The sequence below is a fragment of the Carcharodon carcharias genome, chromosome 23 (genome assembly GCF_017639515.1).
Source record: "Carcharodon carcharias isolate sCarCar2 chromosome 23, sCarCar2.pri, whole genome shotgun sequence".
Classification (NCBI taxonomy): domain Eukaryota; kingdom Metazoa; phylum Chordata; class Chondrichthyes; order Lamniformes; family Lamnidae; genus Carcharodon; species Carcharodon carcharias.
This window is the reverse complement of record NC_054489.1, coordinates 16430631-16448954: the sequence shown is the minus strand read 5'-3', so window position 1 is coordinate 16448954 and position 18324 is coordinate 16430631. Positions and strand designations below refer to the sequence as shown.

Sequence of the window (18324 nt, the reverse complement as noted above, 5' to 3'; positions counted from 1 at the left end):
GTGGTGAAGTCCCGGCTTTTCATCCCATTTTCAGCTGACCATTCCCACCCAACGAGGAAGACGACATCATTTTGGGCACCTTGACTCTGTCACTTGAGCAGGGTCATGTTATTAATTACATTTTAAAACTTTTATTTTATTTTTATTTGCTTTTGGAAACCTCATCCCGCTGTTGGACGGACAGTGAAAAATTTAAGTTGATTGATTATTTAATGGCCCTAACAGGCCTTTTAATTGTTGGCGGGCGCAATGCCAACTCCGGCACGTGCCAACCGACCGAACTATCGCGCAACTGCGTGTTGACACCGGCACACGCGGCCGATGTCAACACGCATTTCACGTTCAAGCAGGTCGGGTGCTCACCCCCCTCACCCCGCCCCCATCCCCAAGCCCAAGCAAAACATTCTGTCCTATGTTTTGAATATCATCAGCAATGATTTATGTGACTTTATTTCTATGTTTCCAGCCTCTGGTTCCCAGAGATCTGGGGCAGAATTTTCAGGCCGGTGGGGGGGTGCAATCGGCGGGTCTGGGGGGGGGGGGGGGGGGGAGGGTGTGTGTGTGGGGGGGATGTGCCAGGAGGAGGGCGGGCACTGACGTAAGTGCGGGCACTGGTGAGCACAGGATGAAAGCTCCCTGAAGGCAGAGAGCTGCCTCAGAGAGCTGAGGACTTCAAAAGTATTAAATAAAGATTTAAAATTCAGAATGAAAATGTCCAAGCTTCACGAACAATCACCTGAACATATACGTTATTAAAACTCTGTCCGTAGTTTTTTATTTTTCAAAATTTACTAACGGAAACCTCATCCTGCCCGTGGATGAGGTTTCCTGAAAAATGCGAAGGCCGCTTGGGCTTTTCGCCTGCTGCCAGCCTTAAGGTTGGGCGGGCAGTGTTCTTAAATACTTCAATTAATCTCTTAATGGCCTTAATAGGCCATTAACATTTTGGCGGGCGCGCAGCCGACTCTGAAGCGCTATGACGTCAGGATGCACGCCCGATATCATCGCACATCATTTGACACATCAGTGTGACGAGCCTGTCCCCGCACATCAACCACAAGATTCTGCCCTTTATTCTTTTTCAAATCATTTGGATAAAGTGAACCTAATCAATTACTTCAACGATTTGAAAGTAATTAATTTAAAGTATATCTAATTGGGAAAATGATATGTGGAGCTATCTAGACCCTAGCAACCTGCAATGGTGTATGTGTGACCAATCCAGCCACCAAATGTCTTTGTAGAAATAAAGACATCAATCTGGAAATTCACCAAAGAATTTTTATAGGTTAAAACTGATATCTCAAGTTCTCTCACAGATCATCATACAATGCCCTCCAGCACCCACTCTAATTCTTTCTTTGCCCCCGTTTCTCCTCAGTTCTCTTTAATGATTCTGCCTTTTGTTGACAGCTGCATCTCAGGGGAATCCAGCTGCAGCAGCCGAGGCACAAGAAATAAAACAGAACATCTGCAGACTTAACCAGGAGGTAAAGTATGTGGGAAACTCTTCATATATCATTCGCATTTTATCACAGCTGAATTGTCTTTAATAAGCTCTTCAATTTGAAGCAGGACAGTTTGTGCCCCAATCCTGAGTCTTTTGCTACTTCAAGTTCCATTGAATGAAAATAAAAGTTGGACCAAACCTTCAGAGTGCTCTTAAGAAAAGCAATACAGTTATTCTTTCTGAACTCTGAGTCCTTGAGTATAAGGGTCATTATACAGCCACCCACCCCCACTCCCCCCCCCCCCCCACTCCCCCCCCCCACCCCCCAACACAACCCCTCTGCCCCAACACCATGGTATCAGCCCCACCTGCAGACCTGGGACCTTCCAGACCCTGCGACCTCTCCTCCAGCGTTGCCCTCTTGAATGGAAACCAAGTCTGTAAATCAGACAATTTACAGGAAGGGAATCTGTCAGTGAGTTAAAGCTTCACAGCACGCAGGGAAACTCAGACTTTCAAGTTTTCTGTGCATTACAGGTTCCGTTTTCTGCCCCCACCCCCCCACCCCCTCCCCTTCCCCTCAAACTCGCAGTACCCCCCCCCCCCCAATGGGCATAGGTCAAAAAGTTACAATTTCCCCACTTAATTAGATGTAAGAGAATAAACAGCAACTCATGAATTCCAAATGGGTGATGATCTTGCTGCTTCTTAACTTCCCACCATCAGGTGGACACAGTTGCTCTTGATCATCAGTTGATCAGTTGCTCATCCTTCAATTATTCTGTCATCTTGTGGATCCAGCCTCCACTCAGTTCATCTCTTGATGCCATGGCCAAGATCATGAGGAGCCCAACTTTTGGGGAAATGTGAGAGCAAGTCTATATTCCACCATTCCAACATGTAGGAGTTTGTAACATCAACAAATTACACCATTTCATAGACCATATTAGGTTAAGGTTACATAGTCCGCCCATGGTGTCCTCTAGAGTATAGCTGCATGTCAACTCATCTACGAAAGATGGAAAAGCCAATACTGAAGGAATCAGTAAATATGGGGAAAACTGTTAATTGGATGGATGGTTTTCACCAACATCAGACATTCCTAGATTCCAATTCAGATCTGTGACATAACATGCAATAAAACACTTCACAATTCCTTCACCCAAAATATTGTGAGTTCCTTTCATTTAGCTTATAGCTGCAAGGTGAAGTTGAATTGGTAGAGTCCTGGAAGATTACTTTACCATTTCTGATATGGAAATGAAACATTTAAAAAAACAACTGTATTTTAGAAAGGAGTGGAGTTATTATTTAATTCAAAGATGATGTTCTAAAATGTAGCCCACTCCAGGTCCTCATTCATGATTGCCAGCCATTGATTCCTGCTGCAAAGCCTGGACACGCATTTGAGAATGTGTGCAAACTTCAAGTTGGAACAGGATTGGGCTCATCTGTGATGTCTTCCATAATCAAATGGGCTATGAACACTCCTTGCCTGACCTCGTTTACAAGGAACAATCACTGCTAGTGATGCACCAATGGAATTATTCCTAGCAACACTCAATAGTTTATGGGAGGAGGAGAGAAAGATTGGGAAGACTAAATAGGGAATAAATTACCTTTTGATGTCTCTATTGTAGGAAAACATGGTAGCCAATTTGCACATTGTACAATTTGTAAGCCAGTATCATGTCACATAAGATCACTTGTCTCTCTGATGTGTGAAACAGTCACATGTTTATGTTTCAGCTGCTGTGAGATTGGATTTCACACATTTTGGAGCCTCTGAGCTTATAAAGAATTCTTAAAATATTTCTAATTTCCTGATGATCAGCTACAGTAAATATCAGTAAATATAACATCAAGCAGTCAGAAAGTATATTTTTCCCACCAATACACAATTATTCTTTATAATTCTGTGATCCCAGTACTCATTTGTTTAGGGTTTTCCTTGGCTCCCTTGTTATTCTTCCTAATATAAAATAACATTTTTAAGGTCACATATCCTTCTCATATTTTAGTTATATTGTGATTCCAAAACCCCAAACCTAGAAACTCCCTTTAACCTTCTAGTCAACAACAACAACTTGCATTTATTTTATTATAGTAGTATGTGTTTTGAAATCCATCGGATTTTATTTGCATCTTTAACATGATAAATCGTCCCAAGGTGCTGTACGGAGCTTATAAAATAAAACTTGACGCTGAGCCACATAGAAAATCTTGGTCAGAGAGTTAAATTTTAATGGGTGTCTTAAAGTAGGTAGAGAGCTGGAGAGTTTCGGAGGGAATCCCAGAGTTTAGACTTTTGTAGCTGAAGACATGGACACCAATGCTGAAGTGATTAAATTCTTGGATGTTCAAAGAGACTAGATTTAGAGGAATGCAGCTATCTCAGAAGGTTGTGGGCTTGGGGAGATTACAGAGATGAGAGGCCAGACCATGAAAGGATTTGAATGAGAATTTTAAAATCAAGGTGTTGCTTAACTGGGAGCCAATGTCGGTCAGTGTGCACAAGGGTGATGGGTGAATGAGTCTTGGAACGAGTCAGGGCTCAGGCAGCACATTTTGGACGACCTCACGTTTACATAGGTTAAGAGGTGGGAGGCCAAAAGGAGTGCATTGCAATAGTCAATTCTAGAGGTAGCAAAGGCATAGATGAGAGTTTCAGCAGCAGATGAACTGAGGTAGGGACAGTATCAGGCTATATTACAGAGGTAGAATAGTTAGTCTCACTGATATTGCAAATATGTGGATGGAAGCTGATTTTGGGGTAAAATATAAGACCAAGGGCTGGATTTTATGCTCTCCCACTGGCAGGTTTGAAGACAGGGGGCTCATTAAATCCAGCAGGTGGTCTGCCCACCACCTACCTGCCCATCCCTGCCCCCACCACAATTAAATCAGCGCAATTTTACCAATATTATTATCTCTGCTTACATATTATTATTTTCTCGCCAATAGACTTTCAAAGGCATTGACTCCTTGCTGGATACAGTTGCACAGGAACTCATCACTCTCTACCACCTTGCCCAGGCATTACTTATGTTTCAGGAAACATCGGGATCTCAACAGTTATTTTAGTGTGGAGGAGGTATTGCAGTTGGATCCAATCCTGATCTGTCCTTAGCTGATATTTACACAATTCCGATAGGAGTTACAGTGATCAGGGTGGTCGCTTTTGTCCACCTCAGTTGAAAGGCCCTAAGGCATATTTGTAGCAGTCTCTGCCTGAGGTCAGTTAGCTTGCCTGGGACTGGGGATCAATCCTGGGCTTTCCTAGTCTGAACAAATTAGCTACTCCATTACACTAATTTGCTAAGCTAATGGGAAGCCTTTATCCTTTACCTTCAAGAGCATGGTGCAAAACATTTCAATCACTTTGCGATAAGGCCGTATTTCCCCAAAGTGATGGTCACTCATGGTGATGTGAAAAGGCAGAATGTCTTAAAAGGCAAAGATGAAGAGAACTTAAATGAACAGTATCCTCCAGTATCTGGCTTACTGCACATTAACTACATTTAACAATTACTCCCACACAGTGAAAACAAATTGAAAATTTGACATTTCTCATTGCTTGATAGCAGCTCTACATAGCTATGGAGATATCATTAGTAGAATTTACATAGAAAAGTGTGCCTGGACTGATGCTTGCTGATTCTACAAAATATACTGGAAAACTAGAAGTTCAGTATATTCTACGCTGTGTGTTGAGAGGAGGTTATTCCCAGATGTTTCCTAATCTTTGCACGATATCTCTGCAGTTTAATTGCTTTCATAAAAGAGAGCTATTCCATATGAAACATCATAAATGTTCCAGTATTATTAAGCTTTACTTGCCAATTTTCTCTCCTCCTCTCCGGTAGATATTCCCTTCTTCTATGGGACTGTCCCAAAGGTACTAACCACCCTGGGGAGCTATTATTATTGTGCAAGCCGAGCATTTGAGTGTAATCAGGCTATATGTTATTCTGCCAAAAAGAGCCGCTTCAGTCAAGTAATGAGGCTGTGTATACTGGGGGAAGGAGTGTGAATAAAATCTTTTCCCCATGCAACAAATCTCAGAATAGCATCTATGATGTTTCTGAAAGCATCCAAATTTTCCGATCACCCTCCTGACGAATTGCAGGGCAGGTCTAGTGAGCCACTTGACGAAAGTCAAGGGTGTAAATATGAAGAAAGCAAATACAGTCATACAAAACTGCTTGAAATGGTAACTTACCATGTATTCAATTTGCTGTATTTGTGCAACACCATTCAGTGACTTACTTACACCTGTAGCTGCACATTTCACAGATAGAGCTTCATAAACTCTGGAAGCTGTAATTTTTCAGACCTCTTCTACAGCATACCTATAATGCACAGAAGATCCACTAACCTAGTTTAATTTTACTTTGGCATTTAGTTAAACCTAAACCTGCATTAATATTTCAATGACATCCATAACTGCAGGAATTAAAATGCAATCTTTGATATTAATGCAAGAAAAATAATTCGGCTGCTAAGAACATGTCTTGTCCATTTACAGATGAATGACCTAAATCAGGAGGTATCTCAGCTTGCCAAAGAGCTTCATCATATGATGCACCTTCTTCAAAGGCAATTGTCTGCTCCGCAGCACACCCCTACAATGAACTGCTCCCCATATGTTGTCTCCATGGTTTCTTCCTCAATTCCTTCTGTCAACAGCACTGGGAGTGAATGGCAACCAAGATGCTCATATGCTCTACAGCCATCTGCTCTACATGTACAGCCTGGGACCATCACTGGAGCTCAGCACAGCCAAAGCACCAGAACTCCCAGCTCCTGGAACTTCAACAATCCTTCAACCACAGCATGCTATCCAGGGAGCTCCGTCAGGGCAACAGTATCGTGCCAAAGGACAGCAGATGTAGAACTTCATCATCCAACAGTGGACTGTTTCCATACAATCTCAAGTCCTGTGGTATCATTTCCTTATCAAATACCTCCAGGTGATCAGAGAAAGAGCCCAATACATCATTCAGACTTGAATCGAAATCCTACTCAATCTGTGGCAGGCTCTCCAGATGTTGCTTGGTCAGCCTCACAGAACAATAGTTGCTCTGTTGCTTCCTCTCCCTCTGGACGGTCTACATTAATGTCCCAGAATCTCAATCTTTCGACATCTCCAAACCCTCGTCATTCTCTGTGTCCGTCTATTGCCACTAACAACTCTCTGATTACTGTGAGTCCGGATCGATCTGTTTTGAGAACTTCGAGCTCCATGCAGCCTGTTCACAACTCTTCAAACTCTGTACATTCGGTCCCAATCTCGCCAACCACCAGCCCACTTATTTCAATCATCCCAACACCCTATCAGCCTGAAAACTCCTCTCTGAACATTTGTCAATCCTTCGCAGTAATTCCCAATCCCAGCCACTCGATGCTTGGTTCGCCAAGTTCCAATCAGTGTTTCCCATCCTCTGCTGTTTCTGGCCTGAGCTCTGTGGAGGATTTGATGGGGCTGAACCCTAAGTGCACAAGTGATGAATGCACATCTTGAGATAAAGAGGATTGAGTATTGATTCAGAGATCCAAATAGTACAATGCAGAAAAGCCTTGTGGACTGGAATACATTTCCTTGTTCTTGTGCAACTTTTACCTATTAAGCAAATGACACATTTAGGGAAATGAATACTAAAGTGATTACCTGAGCTCACAGATAGTCTAGATTCAGGTTTGGCTTTTCTTGGATATGCAACAGTTCAAGCTGTGTTGTGTTCACCAGGATCAGATTTGAATGCAATGGAATTCCAAGGCAAAGAACTGACAGAGTCAAATTGTGACTCGTCTGCGTCCTTCCAAGCTGACATTAAAATAAAATACACCATGATGAAAGTAATTAGCTTTAGGATAAGGAAGCCCTTTGCAGAGTTAATATTGCAACAATCTGAGAAATGTACCACATTTTAATTTACAGAACAGATCATTTGACTGAAGCTGAAGGAATTAGCTTGGTCCAAACTCTGACACCTCTAGAAAGATCTATGTAAACCATGTTTTTTTTTAAACAGAAGGACATTTGAAGATGAACTGCACTGCCACAGTGCAGCGTTGTACCAATGTGCTGTGCCAGGAAGAGATAGGGCAAGGATCAGTGCCCTGTGCCAGATAGGCAGTCAGCAGAGGTGCCAAAGTATGGTGAACCATTTACCCACAGGGAGGGAGGTAACAAAGGAAGACAACTCAGCCCAAGCTACTATACTATAATACTATTGCTAGGTGGATACAAAAGCAATGCTGGTAGAAAATTGAGATCAGGCCACCTGCTTGCCTGGATTCATGAATGGTGCTGGATGGCACTAAAGAGATGGAGGAAAGCAGAGACAAAACAAAAAAGCAGGAGCTGCACATGTTGAATCCAACGTAAAAAACATTGAAAGGGGTGAGTAAACCCCAAGCAAAATCAGGAAAAAGTGTAAATCTCAGGGGGACTTAGACTATCTGTTTATTTCGAACCTACTTGGCAATTAAAACCTGGATAATATATATTTTCCACGTACCACAGTCAGGTTTAGATCAGTTCCACTGGTTTTCACATTAGCTGGTATTCAGATTCATTTCGCCATTTCGACAATGTAGATAGAACAGCTGAAACCTGCCCATTGCTGCTGAGGAATACCTAACAGATGGTCTGACTGGATCCAAGAAGCCAAGGTGGGAAAACTGAGGAATGTTGGTGCCTATTTGATGGTGAATCTCTGGTAATCCTGAGACTCTGTTCAGCACATTGCCGCATGGAAATTACATTGTAGAGAGACTATACCTCTAAACCAAATGTTGCATGTGACATTTTCTGTTTACCCAGTTGATTTGAAAAAAATCAAGGCGGAATTTCTTTGAAAGTTACTAAGCACTGAAGAAGGAACAATGCAAAGCTTTCTTTCATGATAAAGAAGACAGCTGAATGTAAATTTTAATGTATTTTTAAAATATACCCAGTGTGTTTTGAGTTATGTTCATCTACTATAAATATGAGGGGAATAGAATCCTTCCTTCCAGATTACAGGGAAGAAAAAGTACATTGTCTCAATGTCATAATTCTACGTGCATGATAATATATTTGCGAGATTTCTTGCTTAAACTTCTGAAAAATTGTATTCTATACAAGGTTATCTTTATACAAAACCTTTTGAAGCCCAAGTAGTGTTTTTTGCCATATGCAGAAAGTTAAATACCTGACATTTCTATTTCATTAAATAAATTTCATTTGTTTTGGTTACTTTACATCCAAATTAATTTACAGAATAGCAGTCTTGTTGCTATGAAACAAAGGAATTCTGTTAATGTTTTCAAAGTGCAAAATAAAATCAGTGCTCGCTGGGTTAAAGGAGCTGTGTTGTCATTTTAAGGTGGTTTAATAAGGAGGCTAATTTCCTGCATCATAAGATTACAATGGCTGTTCTTGGGGAAAAGGAAATAATGCATTAGTTTGCAATACTGAGCTTTACCAAATGAATTTTCTAGAATTATCTTTCTATTAATATTAAGAAAAAGATGCACCTTGCATGCCATGTCCTGTCTGTCACTGTTTGTTGTCAAACTGAAATTACTTTTTCACAATGGAACATTCTTGTTCAAGAAGGGGAAGAAGGATAAATAAGATAATGAGAAGCCAGTTAGTCTAATACCAGCTATGGAAAAACTCTTAGAATTCAGAATGAATTAATGAGCACTTAGAGAAGCAATGGGATAATTAAAGATGGGCAGCACAGAATTCTTTCAGGCAAGTCACATTTGTAAATGTAAAACACTGGATTTGGTGTGCATGGATTTTCAGAAGGTTTATGAAAATATTGCACTGTGCATTACCTAGCACGATGCCATCCTCATGAACCTTCATGTCCTCTGAACCACTGTAAGCAACATCTTGAGAGATTCTCTGGTATCTTAGAAGAAATAAAAATAGATACTTCAGAAATTACCCCGTTATATTGTGACGGAATGATTGCGAAAGTGACAAAGAGCAAAAGAGAACAGGACATAATGGTGCTGAAACTCATAGGGAGACAAAGAAGACTAAAATAAAATAATTGCGAACATAACAAGTGGGGATAGAGTTTGAGACCAATAGAGAGAGAGAGAGACAAAGAAAAACTATCACCCAACAGTAGGAGAGAGAGCTAGAGAAAGACTATATGAGAAAATATGAAATTCATACTCACAGTGAGAATGTAACAAGAAGAATAAAAGAAAGAGCTGCAATGATGGCAGGATGAAAGAGAACGAAGGACAGAATGGCTATAAAGGCTGAGTGAGGAAGGAGGGATTGTGAGAAAGAGAGTATACATCATGAAGCACAAGTTCTTAAGATAGTAGATGAGGAAAGTAAGAGCAACATTTAAGAATAGATTAGTTACGTGGCCGAAGAAAAGGGGTGAAGAAATTTGGGACCGGTGTGGGCATATGCAATTAAAGCTACTGCTCATTTGGAGGATAAATGTTAAGGTGGTCAAACTAAATGGCCTGTGTTCTTATTGTAATTTCTCTGTAATTCTATCCAGCATTGAGTGACCGGGACAATAAGAGACTTGTAACAATACAGTGGCACCGAATCATACACATATTGACAGAAAGAGAAAGAATTGTCACCTAATTGGAGATTTGAGAGACAGGGTGATGTTAATTCAAGACTGCCCAGGAAACATTACCTTCAAAATGTCCACTCGTGTTTTGCTATGTTGACCTCAGCTGTTTGCCAACACACACACTCGACAATGGTTCTTAATACATTTCCAGCAGCACAGTTAATAAGGTGTTAGTAATCATACCATTGTGTTACCACCATTTATAGCCTGGTACAGTGTCCTGCCAGATACTTTACTAAATGATGGCTCCCATTAATTCATGCTACTGTGTGTTTACAATTTAAGTATTGTTCTTTCCTTAATTATAATTTAGGTAACTGCAATTCTCTGCAATTCATTTCAATTAGTATTTATAGCCAAATAGTCCACTTATCTTGAATTTACTAATTAGTGGCCATTAGTCAGATGATTATAATGGCTGCAGGGAACATGCAGATAGGCTTCCTTACTATTATCCAAATATGCAACCAAAATTATATAGCAATAGATTAATCACAATGTTTTCTCATCCTCTTCAATGTTTCAGTCATAACGTGTTACTACTTTTCTATCCTTACGTTGGTCCATCCTACAGCTGACCTGGGAGTATATGATGGCCACACAGGATTCCCAAAGTGGAAAAAAACTCTTTGGTTGTCCATCACTGAATTTCCACACTTTGATGACATCCAAGGCATTATTTTGAAAGTGCTTCTCCCAAAAATTGAGACTATGATGGCCACTTCTTAACTGTGCCAAAAGTTATTATATATTCGCAATTCCACAATAGCGTTTCTTCTGAATGGTTATCACAATAACACAAAGGTGGTCCAAGACCTTTCTTCACACCATGGGATTCCAGCCAGCAGGGTAAGTGCAGAATCATAAAAGCTATTGCTAATTAGGGATTGAAATACAAGGCAGCAGGATCAGCAGTATTTAAAGACAGCAAAATATTGCTGTGGTTGGGGTTGCTTGATTCTTGAATTGAATGTCTATAGATTGCTTCTAAGAAATGATATTTTCATTTTCATTCATTCCCAATCAAATATCTGTACGATGAAGAATGGCTTTTTAACAAATCATTTTCTTTTTAAAATTCCTGGCTTAATTTTTTAGTCTTTTGATTACGTTGGTAGATTGCCAAATCCAGGTGAAGGGCTAAGAACCATAGTACAAGACGTCGTCACAATGGAAGACGATAGAAGAGATTTATGTTTTCAGAAAGCAGTCCTTACTTAACGTCAAGCTTGGAATTCAAAAGCAGAACAAGCAAGGAATATTGCATGTAAATAATTTTACAGTTTTGAAGCCTTGGAAAAAATGAGAAAGAATAGCAGATAGGGAAACAAATTTTTACTTTGAAGGAGGAGAAAAATGGGTGCAGGGTGACACATTACATCATGTTTGCTCTTGGTATGTGCCAAGTTGAACCCTCACATTATAAAACATTTGCCAAACATTCACTCTAAAAATAAAAGTACTGTCATCTCAGCATTGGAACATAATGTTCTTCATAGCTTGAAAGCATTGCTTTGTTAGGTCATTGGCTATTAGTTCAAGTTTGATCACAAATTGTGTATGATAATTTTGAAAAAGAGTGAAAGGCATTGAATGAGAACAACAGATCTATGCTCACATGGAAGGTCAATCACATCACATTGGGCTTTGACTATTATCAGTAGTGTTGCTATATTGTTTTACAATTTTGCTTTTAATAATACAGTATTGGATGATTCCTACCTATTGTTGAATTTAACCAATATCCCAGAATATGAACGATGGGCAGAATTTTACGACATTGGGATTTTACGTTCCCGCTGTCGTCAATGGGAGTGATAATGGCCCGCCACATTTTACGGCCCCTTCCCCGCTAAAACAGGGCCTTAAAACTCTGCCCCATCCATCTGAATGATATTCCCAGGTCCTTGGGTACATCCATTTCTTCTAGGCCATAGCCAAGATCATGGAAGCATGTAGAAAGAAGGCCTTGGTTGGGCAAGTGGAAACCACACTCAAGAAGCACTTGCTTGGAAGTTCCTGTGAACACAGCCCTCTCATTGCTCCAAATATTTAGATCATTTTGAAATTCATGCAACTTTATTTAGAACACAAACCAGTTTGATTACTGAAATTTCAAATTGCATCATGATATCAGAGACCTCAAGAAATGATTATTCGAATGCTCTCCGAACCCCTCCCATCTTCCATGCTCCATAAACTTCAGCTCATCAAAAACTCTGTTGCTTATATCCTAACCTGCAGAGAGTTCTGCTCATCCGTCTCGCTGTACTCACTGGCCAACGTTGGCTTCCAGTCCACCAACATCTCAAAATGAAAATTCATATCCTTGTGTTCAAATCCTATCATGGCCTTGTCCTTCCCTATATCTGTAACCTCTTCCAACCCTACAACTCTACAAAAGTTCTTGAATCTTTCTACCCTGGCATCTTGTGGATCTCCACTCCTTTTCTGCTATGATTAGCAGTGCCTTCATTCATTGTGCCTTCAGCTGTCCAGGCCCTAAACTGTAGAATTTCCCCTCTCTTCCTCTCTACATCTTTGTCCTCCTTTAAGATTCTCCTCTTTGACCAGGGTTTTAGTTACTTTCTTAATGTCTCTTTCATTGGCTCTGTGTCAATTTCTAAAGGTACTATAGAAATGCAAATTGTGGTCTGTAATAATTTGTTATTACATTGGAACCCGATTATACTGGTCGATTAGGACAGTAGCCCAAATGATTAGTAGATCAGAGAATAACAGCCCCTATGTACTACTGATCCTGTGATGTTATCATATTTGTTCCTCCAATACAGAAAAATACTGCTCAGCGCTCACTGGACCTTCAAGCAGGTGATTAGCAGCTCAGTCTCCCCTCCGTAATTTGTTGCTCAGATGTTAGTGCTGCAAAAGGATCATTAGTGCTATTATTCAGTTCCATTCCTTGTTCTCAAACCGAAGTTCTCCATTTTGAGTTGGGCACTACTTAGCAGCTTAGTGTTTGTGAGCATTCAGAAGCACGGGGCAGCAATGTAATCCTTAGATAAAGTTAAAAGATATCTCTAAAGGTGAATGAATTATTGCCAGCGAGCAGACTCATGTCATTACTCATTCACATGATATGCAAATGAACAATATTACAATGGAAACATTTGACGTTCAACACTGAGGAACTGTCCCTAATCATCGTCGGCAGCTGTCCCTCATTTTGAGGATGATTTCTACTCAGGGTCTCGTGTTTCTGCCAGAGGGTCTTCATGTGATTGCAAACAGGTCAATTCTCAACCCACAGATCTTTGGGCACATAGGGCAGGATATCCCATGAGGTAGTAGAGTCCGGAATGCAGGATTTGCTTCCTTTTCTTTCCTTCTCAGCTGCTGTATTACCGCATCATTAAGACTTTTGGACACAAATCGTAATGTAGCTTGATGGACAAGTTGCTGCCATTCTGAATGATTGGTAGCAAGCTCCTCCTAGTCATTAATGTCAATGCTGACGTGCTTCAGGGTGCCTATGGAGCATTTTCTCTGTCCCTGAAATGATCACTGGAACCAAACTGAAGTGATCCCTCAATGATTCCAAAAATATATTATCAGATGGATTGTGGTTTTGGAATCAAATTTTTATCATTGTCCCTAGAAACAGATTTCCATCATAAAGTATAGTAACTTTGAAATTTTTTTTCTTGCAAGTTAATGATGACTTTATTTTTTTGTCAAGATGGGCTATGTCTGCCTCAAGCAGGCACATGATATCGCATGATATCACATGCATGGTAAACATGTTCCTATGTTTCATCCCAATTCACCATTGTCACTACTCTGAACAAAGCCCTCAATTAAGAGATGCGAGGCTGGATTTTCAAACCATATGAGGGAAAGGTCGGGTGCAGGCACACTTTGAAAATAACGCTCCCGGGTGGTATGTCAGGTCTCCTGACACCTCCAGAACCCACTGCAGTTTCAAAAGGAGGGCAGTGGGGTTGGGGATTGAGAGCCAGTGACCTGTACGCCTTCAATTAAATTACAGTTAAACTCATTGAAGAACTGGTTAATGAGTTGGAGAATGAGAGAATCAAATTTTCAAAGGTAAGAACAGGAAGAGCGAAAGGCCCATGACATATTAGTGCACAGCTATCAGGAGCACAGCAGGAAGCTATTATTCATTGTGGTTCATTTAAAACCTTGAAAAGAAGGACTAAGGTGCTTATGTAATGGCACAAAGTTGCCTTTTTCTTGAGCAGAGCAGATTAAGACCTCATACGTTAGCACTTGCGTGGAGCATGAGGCTGCTGGCCCTTTGGTCCCCTGCCTGCTCCATTACTCAAGGCAGCAACAAGCCCAGTCAAGGTTGCTGGCTGCCTTTAGAAAATTGCCCTCCAGAGTCAGTTTCACTCTCCTGGCAGGACCGAGTACTAACTGGGCACCAAACCCACCTCTGGCCCAATCAGGTCTTTTTCATATAAAAATCACATCACGCCACTGACACTGATGGGGTGCGGGGTCGGGACTCAGAAATAATCCCGGTGTCAGATTCCCAACCCCAGATTAAAAACCCAGTCTGTGACATTTTTATTTTCCAAAACAAACACCGCTGTGACTACTGTGAATGAGACAATTGATTTAGTAACAAATTATTGGGTGTTGTTGAAAAGAGGGACATGTTGCCAAAACTTTTTGTCTTGCTCATCAGGGCAAACACAAAAATGCAGGGTTGACTTGACAACCAATCAACACCATTTTCTCCTGTAGTATAACTTGTTGTGGTCATCTGAAATTTAGCATTCTTGCACTTGTCCTGATGAGTGCAAGGCAAAAAGCTTCAGCAATAGGTCTCTCTTTTCAGCAATATTCAAGTTCTGTACTACCAAGTGACTGAAATGAATGGGTGTTTTTGTACAGTGGACTAGTACCCATTAGGAGCTGGATTGAGACAGCGCAAATATGCTTAGGCTTGTTACACTTGTTAAAGAGAAGATATTTTTATCCCTTCTTTCTGGGCTGGTTTCCTACCATTTACCCCACACATACATTTAGCCGTCGCTTATGTTACATTAGAGGTGCCCAAGCCAGAAAGGTCATCAGCTTCACGTTAAAATAATTAATTTTGGCCCACCCCTGAAGAGATGATTTTGTGCTGTCACCTGCTTAATGAGAGGAGAATGCTGCATTTCCAACATCCCCTGTAATTGTAGGACAGCACAAGCACAGCTGATGAACTGACAGAACCGAAAGTGCTCAAGACATGGGGAAAAAACAGGTCAAAGGTCAGATATATGCCAATAAATAAACAGCAGTAGGTCTAATGATTCACCGAAGCCTGTTTAAAAATAAGATGGAACTTACAAACAAACAAGAACACTGAATAAAACAAGTTTCTTAAAAACTGGTAAAATCAAGAAGAAAAACTGCAAATTCTGGAAATCTGAATAGAGACAACAAATTCTAGAAAACTGCATGAAGAAAGATAGATTAAGGTTTTAGGTGTTTATAAGACCAAAAGATAGGCAGGGATTCTAATAAAGTCAGAAATGATAAAGAGTGAAAAGGCAGAGGGGGAAAGGACCAGTGGATTTACCAGTCATGGAGTGTGGGTGCAATAAATGACCGAAAAACCACTTAATAGAAAATAGATAAATGATTTAAATGATCATCGGTGAGATGATGCTGTGATATGAAAGGGATAAGAGGCACATATGGTAAGGGTGTGAGTGAAGATGAAGGTGAAGACAAATACAAGGATGAGGGTGAGGGCGAGTACTTTTAGATAATTCTTTCCTTCAGAAATTGTTAGCATTTCATAGTTTGAGTGCAGAGGTTGGAGAGATTCCTTTAACAGTCTGTCTCTGTCAATGTTTCAATTAGCCAATCAGTTTGAAGACGATTGCAGTCAACAGACTTGCATGATGAAGGTTGTTCCCAGAGACAGAGGACAAACAGAATTTTGAACCCCCCACCCATGATGAGAAAGGAGATAGTCAGGAGCTGAAAATAATCCTGCAGGCCAGTGTACTGCTTCCCTGTCTCTATCCCAACTCCAAGCCATTTTTGCCAAGACAGGATGAGGGCCCGGCAGTGCTAACTGCCCCATGCGGTGGGTGGTTGATATGGCTCATTAAGAGCCTATTGAGGTCAACTAAAGGGGGCTGATTGGGGGTTTCTAGTTTGCTTCCAGGTTCCCGCAGGTGGGAGGAGACAGTTTAGGTGCCTGGCAGTGGCGAGTCGGGAAGTTAGCATGCCAGGCAAGCCTAGCGGCTCTCACTGCCAGCCCTGGTGCAGGGGCAGCCACAAGCCACCCTGTAAAAGGTGGTCCTCCCCTGGACCACCTGCACTACAGTGGTTGCAAGATACTGCAAGATCCATTGATCTAGAAATGGTCAAGACAGGGCATTCCATTTTGAAGCACCCTCTTCCCACCCTCAGTTGCAAACCACTGCTCCTTTTAAGCTGAAAGGCCTCTGAAGGCCCTCCAGCTTCAAGAGCCCATCCACGGTCCTTGGTTAGACTGAAAGCTCTGAGGCCATTAAGGTGCCACCACTAGGAAAATCAGAATGAGTGACCAGTGCCCTTCGGGAGTGGGTTCAAGACCCGGAACCAGTCCCAACTCCTCTTTCCCACCCTGCCATATAATCCTGTATTTAAACCTGTTTTGAAACCTGAAATAAAGTTACTCATTTTATCAACACTGGATTAAGAACATAAGATAGAGGAACAAGAGTAGACCATTCGGCCCCTCAAGCCTGCTGCGCCATTCAATAATATCATGGCTGATCTTCTTGTGTTTCAAATTCCACATTTCCATCTCTCCCAATAACCTTTAATTCCCTTGCCTAACAAGAATCTATCTATCTCTGCCTTAAAAATATTCAATGACCCTGCCTCCACCACCTTCTGCACAGCCCTCTGAGAGAAAAAAATTCTCCTCATCTCTGTCCTGAAAGGGCGGCCCCTAATTTTAAAACAGTGCCCCCTAGTTCTGGACTCACCCACAAGAGGAAACATCCTTTCCATATCCACCTTGTCAAGGCCATTCAGGATCTTGTATACTTCAATCAAATCACCCCTCACTCTTCTAAACTCCAGTGGAAACAAGCCCAGTCTGTCCAACCTTTCCTCATAAGACAACCCACTCATTCCAGGTATCAATCTAGTAAATCTCTGAACCACCTCCAATGCATTTACATCCTTCCTTAAATAACGAGACCAAAACTGCATACAATATTCGAGATGCAGTTTCACCAACGCCCCGTAAAACTGAAGCATAACATCCTTACTTTTATGTTCAATCCCTCAGGGAGCTGAACACCTGAAAAATCAAAAATAAAGGTTTCAGAAGCTGAAAGAAAATGGCCATGCATCATAATAAATCACCCGAAAATGCAGCTACTGAAAATGCTGTCCACAGAAATTTATTTATATTTTATTCCATCACGGAAACGTCATCCTGCCCATGGATGAGGTTTCATGAAAAATGTAAAAGCCTCCTGGCCAATTCACCCGTAAGGTTGGACGGACCATAAAAGATCAGAGTCAATTGCTCTGTAAATGGGCTTAACTGGCCTCTTAACTGTCGGCGGGTGCACTTCCAACTTTTGCATTCACCCGCCAACCAAAATATCACCCAGGCGCAGGTAGACGTCGGGACACTGGCCCAACATCATCTCGCACGATTTCACGGTGAGCACCCACCCGCCGAGCTAAAGATTCTGCCTTAAGACTGTCCAGCTGTCCAGCTGTGAATAACCTGATTTCAAATCACTGAAAATGACGTTAAAAAAAAACTGTATAGGACCATTTAATAGGTGTATCAGTGAACACTAGTCAGTTGCTCTGGAAATTAAATATTTTATGATATGAAAAACACTTCTAATGAGTCTAAGGAAATCAGCACAATTTGAAGAGCCTCCCCAACCACACAATCTATAGCATCTCACAATTTTAACCTGGGGGTGTGAACAGTTTTGTCGGTTTGGATTGGAACCAACATAAAGAATCTTGGAAAACAAGGGCATAACTTACTTATATTTAAAATCCCCCGCTTGTTTGGACCAATTCCACCCAAATTGCGCTGGTATAACTAGTGAAAACGTGACCCCTGCATAATTAATTTAAGGCAAATGTTTTACATATCTCACAATATCATGAATGGTAGAGGCCACATATATATTTGAATTACTCCAAAGCCCACCACTTTATCAAATCTGCTTATGAAAGAAGAAGAAAGAATCACTTGCATTTATATAGTGCCTTTCATGACCTTGTGGTGTCCCATAGTGCTTTACAGCC

General features: G+C 41.1%; 1 protein-coding gene across 1 annotated transcript in view; it reads left to right on the top strand.

The window, feature by feature from the left end:
• kcnh4b (potassium voltage-gated channel, subfamily H (eag-related), member 4b) overlaps positions 1–6974 on the top strand; it is a 148956-nt gene extending 141982 nt beyond the window's left edge. The window contains exons 15-16 of the mRNA XM_041173819.1: positions 1414–1490; positions 5979–6974. Of these exons, the coding sequence (XP_041029753.1) occupies positions 1414–1490; positions 5979–6974 (1073 nt within the window). The remainder of the gene's footprint in view (positions 1–1413; positions 1491–5978) is intronic.
• Positions 6975–18324: the final 11350 nt, after the last annotated feature.